Source organism: Zerene cesonia, chromosome 3, assembly GCF_012273895.1.
Source record: "Zerene cesonia ecotype Mississippi chromosome 3, Zerene_cesonia_1.1, whole genome shotgun sequence".
Taxonomy (NCBI): domain Eukaryota; kingdom Metazoa; phylum Arthropoda; class Insecta; order Lepidoptera; family Pieridae; genus Zerene; species Zerene cesonia.
In genome coordinates this window covers 490,222-510,258 of record NC_052104.1, presented here as the reverse complement: position 1 = coordinate 510,258, position 20,037 = coordinate 490,222, and the positions used below count along the sequence as shown (strand labels likewise).

The 20,037-nt window shown below is 33.0% G+C and overlaps 2 protein-coding genes and 1 non-coding gene across 3 annotated transcripts in view; 2 read left to right on the top strand and 1 right to left on the bottom strand.

Annotated features, from left to right (window-relative positions):
- Positions 1–352: 352 nt before the first annotated feature.
- Positions 353–9,115, bottom strand: LOC119835996 (glutathione S-transferase 1-1-like). The gene is made up of 5 exons (XM_038361153.1): positions 9,017–9,115; positions 5,207–5,348; positions 3,111–3,311; positions 2,238–2,443; positions 353–763 (listed from the first exon to the last, which is right to left on the bottom strand). Exons 2-5 carry the CDS (start codon positions 5,345–5,347, stop codon positions 661–663), a joined length of 651 nt encoding a protein of 216 aa, XP_038217081.1. The 5' UTR covers position 5,348; positions 9,017–9,115; the 3' UTR covers positions 353–660.
- A 6,127-nt stretch (positions 9,116–15,242) lies between these two features.
- Positions 15,243–20,037, top strand: part of LOC119838991 (WD repeat-containing protein 44) — a 22,060-nt gene continuing 17,265 nt past the window's right edge. The window contains exons 1-4 of the mRNA XM_038365162.1: positions 15,243–15,452; positions 16,067–16,223; positions 16,755–16,873; positions 19,040–19,128. Coding sequence (XP_038221090.1) covers positions 15,385–15,452; positions 16,067–16,223; positions 16,755–16,873; positions 19,040–19,128 — 433 coding nt within the window. The 5' untranslated portion in view covers positions 15,243–15,384. The remainder of the gene's footprint in view (positions 15,453–16,066; positions 16,224–16,754; positions 16,874–19,039; positions 19,129–20,037) is intronic.
- On the top strand, positions 17,899–17,982 carry Trnal-cag. The gene has a single exon. It is a non-coding gene; the product is annotated as a tRNA-Leu (tRNA).

The window sequence follows — 20,037 nt, the reverse complement described above, 5'->3', positions numbered from 1 at the left end:
ATGTAGCATCTTAATCATTAAGTTATTCGTTTACCAATCTATTAACTATTTAGTAATCTGTGACGTTACCGGTTACAGTATTATAAAAATGGACCCAATAAGGGTCCACCACGTACAGCATCATTTAATGCCCGAAAATTGAATAAAGCGTTCGTAGTGCGCAATGCAGATTAAAGCACGTTTTTGCGCCTGGTTATATTAAGTAGTTCTATTTTATACGGCCAATTTTGTCCAATCCAATCTCCGTGCGCGGCCTAATTTGGGGGACTAGTTAAACTGTGCATTTTTAGTTATTCTGAGTAAGTTTTCAATAGTCAGAACTTATTTTCAAAAAAAAAATAATACAAGTAAATCAAAAATTCAGTTCATTTATTGTGACTTAAATTCTAAATCTTATATCACAAAATCTTAACGCAAAGACGTGGTTAGGATAGACAAGGAAATAAATTATATCAGGTGTTGCCAGCTCTAGTATTTTTTATCTCAAATACGAAGCGAGATAATAAGCACTCTTTATTCAAGCACTGATTTTATAAGCACTCATTTGAAGTAACCTTGTAAAGCAGTGTGGCGCGTCAATATCTTAATTAGAATTTTAATTTAGGTGTTTTAAAAAATACTTCATTTCGCTGGCAACCCTGCTGTTTGTTATTGTTTTTTTTACTTCTTATTCATGCTTGCTACAAGAGCTTTGAATGCATCTAAGCCCTTTTCGTTAGCTTCTTGGTAGCCTGGAGCTGTGGTCTTGATTGTTTCATACCATCTGAAAATACAAATTTCACATGTAATAGATATTCAAAACGAGTCAATTTCATTTCTGGTATGTGTTCTACCTAATATCTACTTCAAGTCAAAGTAAACTTGATCACGTTACTGTAGAGTGCAGACTATATTACGAGTATCTAGTATCTACCTTGTTTATTAATTTTCCAGTCCTTGTTAAAAGTAATCGTCCCAGCCAAAACATTCGCTAATTCAATGATAAGATTACAATCAAGTATCATAAGTATACCTGTATGAACGTTAATAAATTGATAATACATCACTGCAAATTATTGCGTAACTGGCTGACGGCTGTGCCCCCAACATCGTTCGCGCTTGGGTAGATTCAAATTTAAATTATTTTCTTCAAAGCAATAACATAGCTTATATGTTGGCAAAGACTAAAAGCTATATAAGAAAACGTTTAGGTTTCATCCCAATCAGTCCAGTAGTTATTGCGTTAAAGCCAGGCAACAGACAGGCTGACAAACTCATCAAAATGAATTCTTTTTGCTTATGTCACTTGTACCTACATATTATAAAAAATATTCCTAAAGAGATTTTTGTAGCTTTCATTCGACGTACTAAATTGAACTCTTAAACAGGCTTATATATGCAAAGATAACATTGCGAGACAAATAAGAGAATTCAACATTATTATCACAACAATTTAATTTTACCGAGGCTTGTACCACAGATAATAAATAATTTACTTATACAACACTAACATGGTAACAATAACAATTTGTAGCGATGAGTCACCATGCAACTAGCGTGTAACCTTGCATGTTTATCGGCTATGCGATACTTAGTACTATACCATTAATTGCCATGCCAAGGTTATTCGTAGTTCTATCATTAAACCTGAATTTTAGCTAGGTGTTAGGTACTGCTACGGGACTAGAGTTAGTATATTTTTACTGTCATTATTTTGAAATCGTATTGTATTTCTAAATTCCTTCTTATTTTAACAGTTCTGAAGCTAAATGGCAAAAAACTTAGCCCTTCTGAATTTGTCAGGTCTATCTGTCGTAGCATCGTATGTTTGTATGTCAACTGATAATTTTTTTTTTTATTTGCGCGAAGGACACTTTCCAAGTGATAAAATATGTGTGTGATCGCGTAAGGTAAAAAAGGTACCCAATATCCAATAGAGTACTATAAATGTATTTTGAATTGATTAAAAGTATCTACATTAAACTGCCGACCATCCCCTTCTATTTCCTTGGTACAGTGGTTATCGCATGAGCGTAGAATCTGAGGTCCTGTTTCGATTCTCGGGGTTCTATTCTCTATGGAGACGAAAGAAAGGTTCGGTCTGGCAGGACACAAAGCTACACCTACTTGTGCGTAGAAAAAGAAAATCGATCAGTGAACCAGATGCGTATCCCCAAGTCTGGAGAATTCTACATTAATAACCCATACAGGGACAATGAACACATCTTTATACATTTATCACCATACGAAATCCTCACCTCTTAACATTCGCATACTTCTTGAAGTCAACATCCGAAGCTTCGAAGCTGGAGACAGAAGCGATGAGGCTTAAATCGGCGACCGTAAGGTTTGGTCCCGCGACGTACTTCTGACCTTCGAGGAAGTTGTCTAGAAGCTTGAGAGCGTCTTCCACCTTGGCCAGCTTGTCCTTGTCAGCTGGAGCGCCTCCGAACACTTGGGGATACTGAGGAACGTTGATTTAGTATTAATATATATGATTTTTTAGTTTAAATAATTATATATCCGTAAGTCGCATCATAAGTTTGAAATATTTATAAAAAGTTGGCATTGTATTTTTTTACATGATAATAATAGTGATAAATAAATGAATGTGTGATAAATAAATGAATAATATGAAAACTAATGTAATTATGAAAATGCAAGTCATGTCTACCGACAGTCGACTTTGAAGTCGTGCGCTACAGCAATGACTTGCAGAAATGTAATTGTTGTGTTTATATTCAAGGCTTCAAGGAAGAAGTATAATAAACTATTTTCGTAAACTTTTTATAAGGATTTCTTTACAATACAGAACGTGAATGGAATTGATTAAAGATTTAATACCAAGTACTGTATTAAAAATATAACAATTATCATAATTTTCTCAAAATACAATGCCTGATTATGATCAGTTCAGTCATTTATGTGGTCATTTATGTGTGGTGTATAATGGCCTATATTTGCACAAATGACATTACCTGGTAGTGACATTCTATTATTATTATACGACAGGCTTGGTCCAAGCTGACCAATCGGCATACAATGCGGGGGTGTTATGACATAATTATTTAGAATATCTTGGGCCAAGCCAGGAGGATCCAATCGAGATTTAAATATAAAAAATAACTTACGAAATAGTCGCTAAATCTTTGATATAGGTTGCCAATGTCGAAGTAAAGACGCATGTCGACCAGAGCTCTCGCCTTAGGGTCCTCTGGGTAAAGTGTGGAGCCCTTGCCGTATTTGTTAGCCAGGTATGTGATGATGGCCCGAGACTCGTAGATTGAGAAACCATCGTCCACCAATGTAGGAACTGTGTGCTGTGGGTTGATCTGGAAAATGTTAGATATTGTTAGTATTATAGTTATATAAATATTAATATATATAAATTAAGTGTCACGTTGTTTGTCCGCGATGTACTTCTAAACAATTCAACCGATTTTAATTAAATTTTTACGCAATGTGCTGTTTGATCCAATTTAAAAGATGAGATAGTTAGTTAATATTTCAATTATTATAAATGTCGGCCCGGGCGGAGCTTGCGAGCTTAGAGCTAGTAATATATATAAATATGTATAAATCATTGATAAAAATGTGTTCTTTGAGATATTAGGATCCAAATTTATTATATATGTGAATTTAGTTAGATTCTATTATGTACTTGCTTTCCTGTTGACATACTAAATTGTTATTGATAAAACTGGTCAAACTAAGAAGCCTCGGACTTGCAGCCCGCGCACTGAGCACCTGCTGATTTATATAGAACCTAAATATTATATATTAGTAGGTAGTATTAAATTTCGTGTCAGAATATCGATTAATCTATAATCCTTATATAAAGTTTGCCTCTCACCCGAAGCCCCTTCGCAGGTAGAAAAAACTATGTAATATTTATAAGCTTTCACTCATCAGTAATACTTATACCTACCCTAACTGGTGAAAGCAAATAAACCATGTTAACGATGATAAAATAATCACGCTGTAATGAATTATAAGTCAACTGCATTTGAACTCGTTTTACACTGTCCCAAATAGTAAAATGTGGTCAGTGAGCGAATTCCTAAGCTCAAAGCTTGATGTAGGAGCGATTGAGATAGGAATGTTAGATACCGGTTCAACTTGGTATTTTAGTTGCGTAGTTACTGGGTACAAACTCTAACTGTACATTGTTATCTGTCGAAGAAATATGCTAGCTAGTATTGCAGCTTTAGAGCAGATTTTTAAACGTCATTAATTTATGTGCAATTAAAAAGAACGAACACTCAATCGACACATTCACAAACTTTAAATTGAAGAATACAAATACATTTTGCATTCCCCAAAGCTAGGCATGTAAGATAATAAAAAGTATGCATTAGTATAGATGGAACAGTAAGTCGTAGTGGAATATTAAAGTTAGTTTGGTACGGTATGGTTTAAAAGGAGGCAGTCTATTATCAGTAGTAGTATTATTACTCGATAAATACGCAGTAAACATATGCTGTAATTAATATATGCCTCGTGAAAACAATGAGTGTTCAAAGGACATAATGTGTTGAAAGTATTCTGTTATAAAATTTCAAGTATTACGTTATGAAAAATAAATAAATAACCACCATTTGCAGTTCAATGAACTCAGTATTGAATCGCACGCACATGCAACGCTTGGCCTCCGTTTTATGGTAAAGAAAATTGATCATTAAACTACCAGTTATTTAAGGCTATATTCGTGTACACAGCTTTTGGTAATAAGTCATTTGTTTTTGAACAGAATCGTTGGTAAAATGCACACCGCAAATTATAGCGTATCTCAGATCAAAATAACGCAAATTCTCCTTTTTGTTCCGGCATCGACCATCATGTGGAAAGGAGTCATTAAGAAACATCTGCTGAGAAAATACTTGTATTTGATTATATTTATACACGAGTTTAATGAGTTTTTTTGGTTTTATAAGAAAAATATAACATATTCTTAAACAGAAAATACTTGCGATTTTCGATTGGTTTCGGGAATGAGAAAATCGGTGCCAAAACAATGATTTCATTAAATTTACATGAGGCTTACATACAAACACAGGCGAAGCTAATAAAAGCGTGTTAAATAGATAAAAAAATGTAAAGATATTAGCAAACAGAATTAAATATTATTCGGCTATTCAAAATAAACATAAAAAATACACGATCCATATAATACAGCTATTATTTTTAAAACTAGATTGAGTAATTCACTTCACAGTAACACGCTCACCTTCAAATATTCAGGCTTCAGGTGTTCTCCGTGGTGCAGGTCCACGAGTTTGAGGTTCAAGTTCAGGTTGAGGGCGCGCGCAGCCAGCAAAACGGAGCGGCATGGCGCTGATCCGGGCACGTAGTAGAGATCCATGGGCATGCTGGATAAATATGTGAATCTAGTCATTAAGCCTTAACAAATTATATTCTCTAATATCTCTTAGATCTGTGAACGGAGTTTTTGCGTTTAAAAAAACATTATCCCTGTCCCTGAATTACTATAGCGATCCATTCTTCCTATCAAGATTACGGTCTAAATTACAATTTGATTTTAACTGTCATAGAATTACAATAAAATACCACGTACATTTTTTGAACTACCGCCCGCAAGATGGACTTATCGTTGTAACCAAAAAAACTAATCTGGGTACTCATCTAGGTATCTCATCGAGTTATAAAAATGTTGTCGTCCAGTTGAATAAAACTGTGCTGTGTAATGCCGTAAAGCTAGGCTAGTTAATACCAATTTAGAACTGAAGCTAGTTTGTGTAAAGCTAAATATCTAAACATTCATACAATAGACTCATATAAACATTTTTAACATCAATATCAATACGCAGCGATCGTCCAAAATCCTATCCTATTATCCTATCCTATCCTATCCTACTAATCCTACTAAGATTGTAAATGCGAAAGTTTGTGAGGACGGATGTTTGCGTATGTGTATGTTTGTAACCCTTTCACGCAAAAACTACCGAACCGAACCGATTGCAATGAAATTTGCTACGTAGATAGATAGATAACTGGAATAACACATAGGCAACTTTTAATGCTTATATTCCTACGGGATACGGACTTACGCGGGTGAAACCGCGGGGCGCAGCTAGTTTTGTATAAAACAAAACCAGTAAATTTACGATGCTGCATTCATTAATATGGTTTATTATGCAACAGGTTCTCGGGAAGCTGTGCCTTGGGCTAGAACCGGTTTTGAATTATTTTTGTACTTTTGCTTCTTGTATCACAGTAGGTGTATGACTGATGACTGCTCCTAATCTGAATACCTACCTACCTGAGATTATTATGATGTAGGTATCTCAAAAATATACCAACAATGTTATGTATCTAAATGGTACATTTTCTTCAGACTGTTAGAATTATTTGTAGTTAAGTGTTTGAAAATTAGCAAACTAGAATGCACAATAATTAATAGATATTCAGAAAAATAAAATTAAAGCGCGAACCTGATCTTGCGTAGATCTCATCAATTTTATAAACCCGAAAGCTTATGAATATGGTTGGATGTTTGTCACTCTTTCACTTAATAACAGCTTATCGAATCTGTATGAATTTTGGTACAGAGATATATTATAGTCTGGATTATCACATAGGCTATATTTTACCAGGGTACCACGCGAGTGACGCCACGGGTTACAGCATGTATGATTACTTAAATTATTATATATCTATTACTCATTAGTTAACCGAGAGATAAGACGAATAGATAGGATTATAATACTTAATTACAATGCAGTTTTATTTCGGATCAAGAGAAATATAATAACATTCTACAACGGTCAGATTGAACTCATACTTGGTAGATAATAGAAAGAAAGAAAGAAAGAAAGAAACAAACAAACAAACAAACATTGATTAATCAGGGACAGCACAACACACTAATGAAAGAATTTACACAAATAAAAATTAACAAATAGATAATCTATTACAATCGATATATATATATTTCGATTTTCTAGTGCTTAATCGAAGGCTCAAACGGTACCTACCTACGCGGTCACGGATTCGATCGAATAATGCAGGTCATTAGTAATTACATTACAATTACTACGAATGCGGAATCGTAGCTCTGTCCATTTATGTTGAAGGATAAAGGCATTGAAAAAAATCGATTACTTTAATCAAAGCGACAAAAACGTTGGTGGTTGTGACAGGTTGTTTAGAAAGACAGTTAGCCTCGATGGTTAATTGAAATTTTAGGTGCCTACCTACATCTGTAATTTATACCGGTTATAAAACAAATTCTAGTTTGATTAAAAAAGTATTTGTAACATATAACTTTAGAGTACGATTAGTTAGGTGATTGTCACAGATTTATGGAGAATAGGGTATATGAATATTGGATTTTTCTAACTAGCTGCGCCCCGAGGTTTCACCCGTGTGAGTCCGTATCCCGTAGAAATATCGGGATAAAAAGTTGCTTATATGTTATGCCAGTTGTCCAGCTATCTACGTACCAAATTTCATTGCAATCGGTTCAGTAGTTTTTGCGCGAAAGAGCAAGAAACACACACACATCCTTACAAACTTTCGCGTTTATAATATTTGTAGGATAGTAGGATAGGTTTAGTAGGAAGTAGGATTATAGAAACGTCTAATCGTGTAATCTAATACAGAAAAACTCTAGTACCTACTGTAGGTAACTGCAGTCTTACACATACTGATATCATTTATATACCTTGTTGTATATTTATGCTTTTAATTTTGTAAATCTATATCATAGTTTACTTCTAAATCTATTTTTACTCCTCAAACAAATTTATGTTCTCCAATCTAGCTACCTACTCTTAAATATATTTCGTGTAATCAAAACCATGTCTAGAGTTTTTTGAACCTTGACAAAATTCTTATGCGTGGGAAATAATTAAAGTTTTTTTTTCTTACTCACGCAGAACGACCATTGCCTTTCACTATTCTAAAGGTAGAAACATGCTTCTAAATTTAAATATTCAAATAATTAATACTAAAAGTTATTAATTTACGCAAGCATGACTAATGAGTTTCGCAGCAATAACATTTTAATTATATAATCTATTAAATACTCGATGACTCTGTGTATTTGCTATCACCTTCATAAGGGGCCATCCATAAATTACGTCACACTAATTTTAGGTTCTTTTGACCCCTCATTCCTAGTCACAGGTTGTTACATTTTACGAACCCCCTCCCCCATTATGTTACGTAACAATTTTCCAAATTTTATACATGAATATATGAATAATCCAAATAATAAAATTTTGATCAATTTCGTATCTTCGTACATATTTTCAATCATGATTCGTCACAAAGCTTTTGACCCCTCCATGCCACTTGCATATCCTATTTTAGTGATACCCTCTTTTGATTTTCGATACCTTTGTAATCACTAAACAGTAAACACCATGACAGCCTTCATTTTAACTATTTTATTAATTTTGTGGATTTTTAAAGTATTATTATAGAAAGAATTAGCGTTTGTAATATAATTTTATGGATGAGAGTTTTACATGTGGCGGAAATATGTAATTCTGTAACACAGATAAAATAGAACTATACTTAGAAGATTTTGTATCAAAATACAAATAAACTATTTGCACAACTGTTGCGATGAACGATCTATATCTAATTATATCTTGCATGACTTCTAAAAGTGTATATTGGTGTTTAATTTAAATATGTAATAAAAACTTTATGGAAGGACGCAGGTTTTAACTCACAACATCTATTTGAATTATTCATTAGGTACGCGGCTTAAGTTCATACTGAAAGCTCAGTATTTAATTATAGAAAATTCCAGAAAGTTGTAATCCCAATATAAACACCTAACCGGTAATAATAACGAATATTTTTGAAAATCGAATCACGTCAAACTTTCTTAAATTTTAATCAATTTAATTTTACGCTTGTGATTTTCCATAGCATTCGAAATTGTTACCTTATACGATCCAATAACACAATAGGTACACAATTTAATTGCGAATTGTCACGCGACTATTAATTATTTTTACACTCGATTATAAAAGATTTCACAATGGTATCACTGGCAACTTACTTTTTTATGTTTTAGCGGGAACACGTTCCGACTGTACGAAAAACGGAGTGAATGTAAACGGTTGAGGGGGGAAGCTGTCAGATTTATACTACGCCGCCGCGTGTGACGTATTGTTATACCAGTTATCCCCATGATAGGATTTCATTAATTTAGACTGCTATGGAATGCAATAACTTTACAACGATAATAAACAGTTGAAGCTAGAAATACGTTTATGAAAATGTATATTCGGTTATATTTTCTGTAGGCATTCAACGAAATTATATTTTGTAAAAACTTCTAAAGTAGCGTAGTGATAATAGGTTCTTAGGTAAGTTTGTAAGGATGTGTGTGTGTTTGTTGCTCTTTTACGCAAAAACTACTGAACCGATTGCAATGAAATTTGGTACGTAGATAGCTGGATAACTGGAATAACGTATAGGCAACTATTTATCCCGATATTCGGGTACGGCCTTACGTGGCTGAAACCGCGGGGCGCAGTTATTTATCTATATTTGAATCATATTTCGCGTTTGTAATATTAGTAGGATTTTGCTCACTATGATAAAATTAATTAGTATGAAAACATATGAGGTCTGACTAATGGGAAATCCCACTAGAAGGATAAACATATGCTCTCGAATATTTCTCGTATGACAACATGTACTTCTTATCCGACTTCGAAAATGGTGTGCAATCATTCGATCTGACCATTTCTTGATATCGTAATGGGTTTTACGATTGAATCATACCGGAAACAGGCAAGTAACTATTTGTCATAGAAGGGGTAACATTTTAAACAGTTTTTTTTTGGTATTTAGTTCTGAAAATATTAGCGGTTAATATATGGTTATAACATTTTATTTTATCTATAGCCAACACAACAAGCATAGATGACTTAATGGTAACTACGTAAACACAAGCTTATACAGTATGTAACTAAATAAACAAAACAAAACAAACAAAAAGCACTTCATTGGGCACCAAATGATACAAAAGATAAAAGAATATACATAATATACAATTCAAGAGCACAACATGGCATAACTAAAATAATATTTCCTTTTGAATGGGAGAAATCCTCTAAAATAGTAATAACCAGAACCGAGATGTCTTGGCTTTAAGCCAACTTAATTTTTTCATATACGACATAGATTATAAATTATCTTATACCTTTAAACGAGCAATTCTTGTATATATATATATAATTGGAATCTCGGAATCGGCTCCAACGATTTTCATGAAATTTAGTTTGTTTCGGGGGCGATAAATCGATCTAGCTAGGAATTTTTTTTAGAAAATGTCATATTCGTGTTTTATTCGTGTTTTATCGACTTAAACTTACTTGCGTTTGAGTAGTCTCAATTTATTATGATTCTTCCTGACATCTATTGGCGAATAATAATACTATAAATGCGAAAGTTTGTGAGGATGGATGCATATGTATGCGTGCGTCTGTTACTCTTTCACGCAAAAACTAGTGAACCCATTGCAATGAAATTTGCTTCGTAGATAGCTGGACAACTGAAATAACACATAGGCACTTTTTATACCGATATTTCTACGGGGTACGGACTTACGCGGTTTCGACCGCGGGTCACAGCTAGTGTATATTTTAGATAATTAATTATTATCTGTGATTGTGTTAAAATCCGATTTAAGTTATTAGGCTGGTTTTACATCTTACTTTCATTTAAAACTAGACACATAGTGTAGATATACTTAGGTGATTTAAATGTGTGCTGTTTTAAATATGTGAATTTATTACATACTAGCAGTTTGATCCGGCTTCGCCCGTGGTCCATATATAGCCTATGTCACTCAGCGAAGTTGCAGCTTTCTAATGGTAATATAATTTTTAAAATCGTTCCAGTAGTTTATGAGTTTATCCATTACAAATAAACAAATATATAGTAACAAAGAATATTATTTATTTTCTACACTTACGTTTCATTTGCTACAGTACTACAAGCCAATAAAAAACAAAAAGATAAATACCGTAGTCCGTATCGTTTATAGTTTATACTACTACATATATGCTAATCTATACTAATATAATAAAACTGAAGAGTTTGTTTGTTTGAACGCACGAATCTCAGGAACTGCTGGTCAAATTTGAAAAATTATTTTAGTGTGAGATAGCCCATTTATTAAGGAAGGCTATAGGCTATATATGTAGCACGTTCGAAGCCGCTAGTATATACAACTATCATTCCCTGATAACACAGAACTTTCTCCTAGAGAATTATCAACGTATTGTATTAGGTAACATTTTAGGTATAAAAAAATGTCTAGAAGCTAGAGAAACAAAAAATGGAGACGCGCCAGACCGCGAAGGACGACGTTACGGAGTTGCCGCATTAAAAAAAATCTGGCAAAATTTGTCATCCCGCGATACATCAAATACGGACAAAACAACAATTTAAAGAATTATGTTACAGTTAGCTACGTATTGATAGCTAAATTTTTAAACTTGTTACTCGCTCCTGTAGGCGCATTTTTAGCTTTGTAATTTTAACAGTAACACTCAAAGCCAAGCAATGCAAAAATCATTTACAGTCGTTCATCCGTTCGTGAAGCTATAATTAGGTACCAACACGACTTTCCTCTACATTATATGAATTTTCATTCAATTATTGAACGTTATAATTGACTATAATGGTACTTTTGGATATCTAAGGCTGCAGTTCAAACAAACAATCAAAAGAGTATAGAGCTTTCTATTTCCAATTAGCTTAAAACACAGGCTTTAATGATTAGTTGATGACGTCATAGTCGTAAAATACAAATATACAATAAACTTAGTCACAGATAATATTCTGCTATACTAGGCTTAGTATTCTTATCAATATAATCAAAATATAAATTTCCGTCCTTGACTTTGGATTATGAAATACGAGTAATTTCTTATCTGAGTGACAGTTTGTTTTTCTGGGTTACATAATTTTTCTATATACAGAATGCTTCTTGTAGGTCATGTACAGTTATAAAAAAATACGTAAAGATCAATTCACATGAGTATTAAAATGATGATGATGCATTTGATATCATTTAATTGCAGACCTGGGGTTATGTTTTTAGCAATAATAAAGAATTAGTATTCCACATATTTCGCCATGAGTACCTACGACAAAAATTTGAATATGCATTGTTATACTATGTATAATAGCGCTCAGTCGTGAGGACCTCAGACATCAAAATCGATAAGTCGAATTCGTACGCTCTGCGCTTGTGGATAACATCACCACTGCTCGAAACGGTGATGAAAACATCGTGAGGAAACCGGCATGTCTGAAAATCAAAAATTCGACGACATGTGACATCTGCCAACCTTCACTTGGCCAGCGTGGTGGCCAGCAGTGGGTACATATATGGGCTGATGATTATGATATTATATATATGAAATGTGTTACATTTATTAAGAAGTTATATGTCGCAGCCAACCATCTACATAAGTCGTTTCATCAGCTTGATAGATGCCCAGGATATCCGTGGAATGGGACATATTAAAGTTTTTCGTTAATTTTAACAAGTTTTCTTAAACATTCAGAAGAGAAATTAATTGTCCAAAGTTATTCACAGCTTCCCATTATTCCTAGTTTGGATATAAAAATGCAAACAAATGTGAGACATAGCAATAATATTGTAAAGACATACTGATATAGTCAGACTACACTCAATGTCATATTACGTATGCGAATTTCATCGTCAAGTGGAAGACTGACGAGTGGATCTAAAATTGAACTACTTACTTATAGTATACAAATACAAATACTATAGATCTAAATCATTTGCCTATCTGTTTGATTAAATCACTGAATATCATCCCATTTAATTAAATGGCTTATAGCCCGTTATCAGACGGCTTATTAAGCTAAATGGCTGCGATATATTATGCTTTTATATACACAATACGTTAACCTTAATTGTTTTTCGAAGACACCGAAAAGATTAATTTCAACAAATGAATCTATACTCTACTCATATTATAAAGCTGAAGAATTCGTTTGTTTGTTTGAACGCAGTAATCTCAGGAACTACTGGTCTGATTTAATAATTCTCTCAGTGTTAGATAGCCCATTTCTTGAGGAAGGCTATAGGCTATATATCTACCACGGGCGAAGCCGGGGCGGATCGCTAGTTAGTCATATCAACAAAAAAAAAACGCCTAACTAAATAACACTAAAAATGTCTATTCATTATGAGAAGTGAATATTGTATATATGAGTAATACCACTAAAAACAAAAAGTGATAACAATTAATTCATTACTGAATGTTTATCGGATATTTACAGGCTGTTACGTATTGTATGTTCAGATAAAACAGCTGCATAGCATAACACCATAATCTATATTTTATAGTCCTTGATATGATAATGGTGATGCGTTTATTTAACCATGCTAATCTCAGGAACTGTTCGTTACAATGCTTATTGAATATAGGCTTTTGAGTTGTATAGTTTACTAGCGGTCCACCCCGGCTTCGCCCGTGGTACATATATAGCCTATAGCCTTCCTCAATAAATGGGCTATATAGCACTGAAAGAATTTTTCAAATTGGACAAGTAGTTCCCGAGATTAAGTCAAGTTAAGCTTAGGTTACGATTGTTAATCTGTAATTTCTTGCCAGCTCTTATTTATAGTAGTTAGACTTTACTTACTGGTCGTTAATCTTTGTTGACTGTTATCATTAAAAAGCTAGCTAACGAAACCTAGTAAATAATTTCAAATTTGTGTTCGAGTTGTTGCATTCGGCGCGTTTGTGGTCACAACAAAAAATAAATGAGATTGTAAACAAGATTTGATCGGTATTATCAATGAACTAGATGAGATTTATGAAGATAACGGAGGCCTCCGTTTCCATCACAATCACAGATCTTCTAATGTCATAAACAATGGTGAATCCTTGCTGAGTAATTAACCAATGTTCTACATCCTGGTTCCTCTATATTCTAATTCCTTTGTCATACGAAATTGATCCGCGGTCATCGTCCAGACAGTATTAAGTTGCACGGTATCCATCCACTCAAAAGAGTCACACCGTGACGATAAACAATAGACCTCTGGCGACGTTACAGTACGTAGCATTCTCAGCTCTATTGTTTTATATGTTGAGGTGGAAGTTGGCGTGAATATATCTAAATAACGTTTTCTCTTTGACGGAGATAGTCTTTCTCTGATTACTATTGTTAAAAGGGTCGTTACCGCTTTTGGGCAGTGGTAAAGCGTAATTAATGGAATGAGGAAGCAATAGGTATTTTACATATTGTGATCTACTTTAGTTGAATCAATGGAACATAAATCATTAAATAAATATGATCATTTAAAGAAATTTAAATTAATCCCATAACTAGATGTCCTCTGGATTTAGATTAAAATTTCTATCGGACTCATTAAATATATTCATTTGTAAGTAGAAGATAAAGTTTATGCCTCTCCTTCCAAACCACGTAGGTACTATACTATTCAATTTGTGAACCCCGTTGGTTAACTCTGTGTGAAGTACAAAAACATCGTGCGATTCCTTTTTTAAAAGTTAAGACCTAAGTATTAAGATTTGGACTGGCCGCTTCTATTTCCTTCCTTCCTGTTAATGGTATTAATATATATCTTTCCTCATAAAGAAAATATAATTTGTCACGGGTTATTTTCCTGACAAATTAATTGGATACATATAATCGTAGCAATAATAAAGCACGTTTCACTATTTATAAATAAACTTTCTTATTTTATTTTCACACAATAACAGTATTTATTTTAATTCTGTAGAATCTCTGTTATAACGTTAGAATGAGTAATTGTAGTAGTTTTAATAGAATAGAATAACGATTATTTCAAGAAACAAGGTACACAACAGAAAAGATGAAAAAAGTATAAATATGAATAATAATAAAAGAAATAACGAAAACCTACATGAATAAATTAAAAACAAATACAAAAACAATACTTTTTAAAGTAATTTAAACGATACAGCATGCTTATGTGTTGACAATTCATCATTTGATAACAAAAGAACTCTCTTTTGCATTAGAACTGCTTTCCACAACATCAACGAGGCCATAAATATTAAAAAGCTTTAAATACTGACAGTCGATGAATAGAAGTAAATAAAGCATAGGCTTTATTTAAGTTTTTATAATATAATACCCATAATATTTTTGTCTTCAAATTGTTCTGAGTTTTTTCCATGTTTTTGGGCAGAAAACCTGTTGACATTGAGGATGACGTTGACAGATGACATAAGTGTCATATTTTTAAGATGGTCGAGTTCTGTGGATAAATCTATCAATTACAACTTTCTATAACATTATAATAAGTGATCAACAATGAATAATTAAAGCGGTTTATCAACTTGACTTGTGGTATATTTTTCATGTGTCTGATTCGAAATGGGCGACAGCAGCGACTCAGAAGAGTTCTACGACGCTGAAGACTTTACACCCGCTAGGGGATCGAAGTAAGTGCTTATTAGAACGATATCCTATTAATAAATTACCTTTTCCTTCCCATATATGTTAAGCGTATGTTTACAGCCGTATTTGAGCTTGACCTTTATCGGGTAACGGTGCTCTGTCATTAATTTCACAGTGTTTTTGTAACTAGTTCGACAGAACAACAATGGGTGTAAGTGCCAGATGTTGCACCTGCTTTGAACGTCCTTGTCGCATATTGGACAGTAATTATTGATAAAAACTATAATTTCTAGTGCCGCTAGTCTTGTTATGAACATAATTTGATAAACATCTGTAAGTTTTAGTTAGTTCTATGGCTACTCTTGTGAAATAAGGTTCAGTCTGCTCTCCTAGTTTTCATAATGTATAAGTCTGCTATTTTAAAGTATTTTGAGAAAAAGTGAGTCACACCTCTGTCTGATCAAGCTCAGTTTTCAACAAAGATAGTTCCTAAGTATTTTCTATGAAAACCTAATAATAATTTAACACAATATTATAAATATATTCCAAAATTTATTTAATTTATTATTCATCTTATTATTATTAACACTTATATTTCCAAATCAAATAATAACTTACACATGATATTTTCTAACATAAATGCTTTGCAACATACCAGGAGATCATCACTCTGCAAGAGTATAAGCATAACAGACAACTCTAGCGGCTCAGACAAAGAAAAGGATAAGACGAGTAATAAAATTGAAGATGATGCTGCAGCTGTTTCCACACGGAGTAAAGAAACCCCAGTAGACGAACATTCCTCTGTTAAAAATGTGAGAAGTTTTTTTTTTATAACATATTAATGGTCGACCTTGGCTTTGCCTGTTGCATATATATAGTCTTTAAGCCATCCTCAATAAATGGCTAATCTAATGGGCTATCTAACACTGAAATAAATTTTTCAAATCAGACCAGTTGTTCCTGAGATTAGCGTTTTTAACCAAACAGACCAACTCTGCATCTTTGTAATATTATTCTAGTTTAAAATTAATATAATACAAAATTTCTTATTGCATGCAGTTCACTTTTCAGCTGTAATACATTTGAATCTCTATTTAGTACCTAATTGTAAAATGTATTCACAATATAATGTTTTCTGTTTAACCAATTAATGTAAATTAAATGTTTTCTAAAAAATTGTGCACAGCAACTTTTATTTATTACTATTCAGTTTCATTCATAATAATGGTAAGTAATAATCTCATAGTTTTCATTAATAACATCAATTTTCATTCAATAATAAACTTATAGTATACAATAATAGCACAATCATATCATTTATTTTATACCTATCTATTTGTCAGGTGGTACAAGGTCGCCGTAGGTTCCAAGAGTTGCGGAGGTGCATGCAAACGGAGGAAGAAGACGAACCAGATGTGCCGCAACAGTCTGATCATGCATATGCCCTGGAGCATCCATTCAAGTGAGTATTAATAAACCTAACACTGGGAAATCATGCACATATCCCAAGGGGAAAGAATTTTACAAATCAGTCTAATTGTTCCAGAGATGAGAGTTCAATCAAACAAACTCAGCAGCTTTATGAATCAGTATAGATTTAAAGATAAAAAACTGCATCTTTCTCCACTCGTTTTTTTATTATCCCAATAAGGGCCTCCAGGATGAATTAATCTACTTACATATACTCTATACAAGAGACAATGTAATTAATTCTAACATTATTTGTTAGACTGTGTTACTTTAACTATATTTATTGTTACAACAATAGTTTAGAGAACCTTAAAATTCCTGATCACAACATTTGCATTATGTTCAGGCTTAAAAACAACAACAATCAATATCATTTAAAATGCTCTTTTATTTAAATACAATAGATCTGAAGTGAATCATGGACTCATGTGATTTATAAAAAGAATATGCATGTTATCTCTTTGTCAAACAAGAATCAATACTTTCTGTATACAGCGTATGTACATTACTCGTCCGCTTTGATTATATAGGTTACTGAGAAATTTTGAAAGAGTAGAAAAAATTTGATCCCGGGGCGGGATTCGAACCCGCGTTTCAGCGTTTTTTTTTCTATTCTTTTAAAATTTCTCATTTATAAAGCATTTCAATGCTATAAAACTAAAAAATTAAATATATAGGTTACTTTCAATTTTAATTGCACAAATTCGTTGATTTGCGAAAATATTATTCAATGCTCTTGTTAAAGATTTTTTTTTTACTTAAAAACATAATACATATCTTCTTTTATAAACATTTTCGTATTATTTATATTAGAAGCAATAACTTTTATTACTTTGTATTCCAGTAGTGTTTTAAGGAAATTGGTATAAAAAAAAAAATTGTCGAACAAATTATGGTATGGTGTAAATAATTTAAAATTATTGTTTATTTGCATCGTAATTTAACATCCTCATAACATTAATTGTTAAGTACTTAGAGTTCTATAAACCTATCCCTATTTTCAATTCCTGCTTTCATGTCAGGATGGCCGAGCGGTCTAAGGCGCTGCGTTCAGGTCGCAGTCCACTTCTGTGGGCGTGGGTTCGAATCCCACTTCTGACAAATATATATATATTTTTTTTATTTTTATTATTTATACTTTTCCCCTTTTTACTCAACTTTTAAGTATAAAAATTCAAAACAAATTTAACATACAGATAATTTTATTTGTTGCAAATTTTTTTTACAGCCGATTGATAAAGCGGACGTTCTTGTGATAAGAACTCGCAGTTTGACTGAAATGGAACTCCATTTTTAAATCCTATTCGTTCTCTCTACATAACCACTGTCGCATAACAAAAAACCCCAATAAATTAAAAATAATGTTCAATTAACTGGGACGGACTGTGCACGCGATACCTATCAGTAAACACTGGGTTATACAATAACACGAATTGTTAATTTTCGCCCGATGACGGCTAGTAGTTAACGTGTAAGCGTATTATGCAAGGTGTTTTAAAGTATAAAGACCTTTTTTATAAACAGGGTGTTGTGACGTGATGAGTTATTATTAGGCTATGGTGAAATAGGTATGAATTATTTATGTATAAAAATTATATTAACACGAAATATATGTTTATATGCTCATTAGTTCCTACAAAGTATAATTTTTCATGCAAGCTTTGGTAATTATTTATTCTCTTAATTTTTAAACCGACTTTAAAAAAGAGAGGAAGTTATCAATTCGACTGTAATTTTTATGATGTACCTTATAACTTTTTACTGGATGAACCGATTTTTATTATTCTTTTTTTATTCGAAAGCTGGTACTTCCTATGTGGCCATTTAACTATGATATTTAACATTTGGTCTAGTTCTGACACTTTAAACTTTTTTTTAAATAATTTTTGTTCATCATTTGTATACCAATTTTAGAAATTTGACAGCAGTAAATTTGCAATGTGCAATTATAAATTAAATAAATCATTATATAAATAAAGTAAAACGTTTTCTGTATCTATTAAAAAAAGAAATATGAGTCACATACAAAATTTTGCCGGAACCAATAAAGCGAAGGAACAATGAACGGAATGTACCTTAAACTTTCGGAAAGCTTCCAGAACAATCTAGAAGCATTCAAAAATGCACAATGATCTGACAAAATGAACATTTACTTCAGAATCATATCGCACGACACGATGAGTCTGCAGAGTATGACGTCACTCGGCAGGATCGGCAGGATACTCAGTGGGGCGGCGGAGTCGCATCGTAAGTGTATATCGCTTTCGTCTTCTTCTGTCTTACACCTAATATTTATCCTTTACCTAAGGGGTTGCCTGGAAGAAATCACTCCAAAGTGATTAGGCCGTCCCATTATATATATCTTTAACAATTGTTTATATTTTCTTTCTTATTCTTCTTTCTTTTATGTGTCTAAGTGTTAAAAATGTCTTCAATGTATTAAATTCTCGTGTCATAATCTTAGTTACCATACTCCTCCGAAACGGCTGGAACGATTCTCATGAAATTATGTGTACACACCGGGTCGGTCTGAGAATGTTGGCCGCAACATCTATTTTTCACACCCATAAATGATAAGAGTAAGACAGAACAGCGCTTGCCGGGTCAGCTTATAATATATATATATATATATATATATATTACATTGTCCGCGATAGACTCCTAAAATACTGTACCGATTTTAATTTGCATGCCATGTGCAGTTTGATCCAACTTAAAATATAGGATAGAATATATTATTTCAATTACGATAAATAACTACCCGGGCGGAGCCGGGGCGTGCAGCTACTATAGATACAATAAATAACAAAATTTCTTATCCTATAATATTTTTAACTGACGTTCCCAAACGAGGTTCTCAATTCGTCGGTAGGTGCTTCTTTTTTGTGTCGTTATTTTTCTATGGAATTGCTCACTCACATTCGTATACGAATAATTCGTCGAATGTTACGTATGATTCGAAGCGAATGTATAAATGCGCTTCTACGGTTTGGATGACTGTTTGCGCTGATCTACATAATAATATTTTTGTTTTTTTTTTATGGCGGGCGGGAATCGAACCCAGGACCCCTCGGTTTTACGCTCACGCGTTAACCACTGTGCCAAGGAGGCGGTCTTCGGATGTATATTTATATTCTTCATTTAATAATGTTTAAT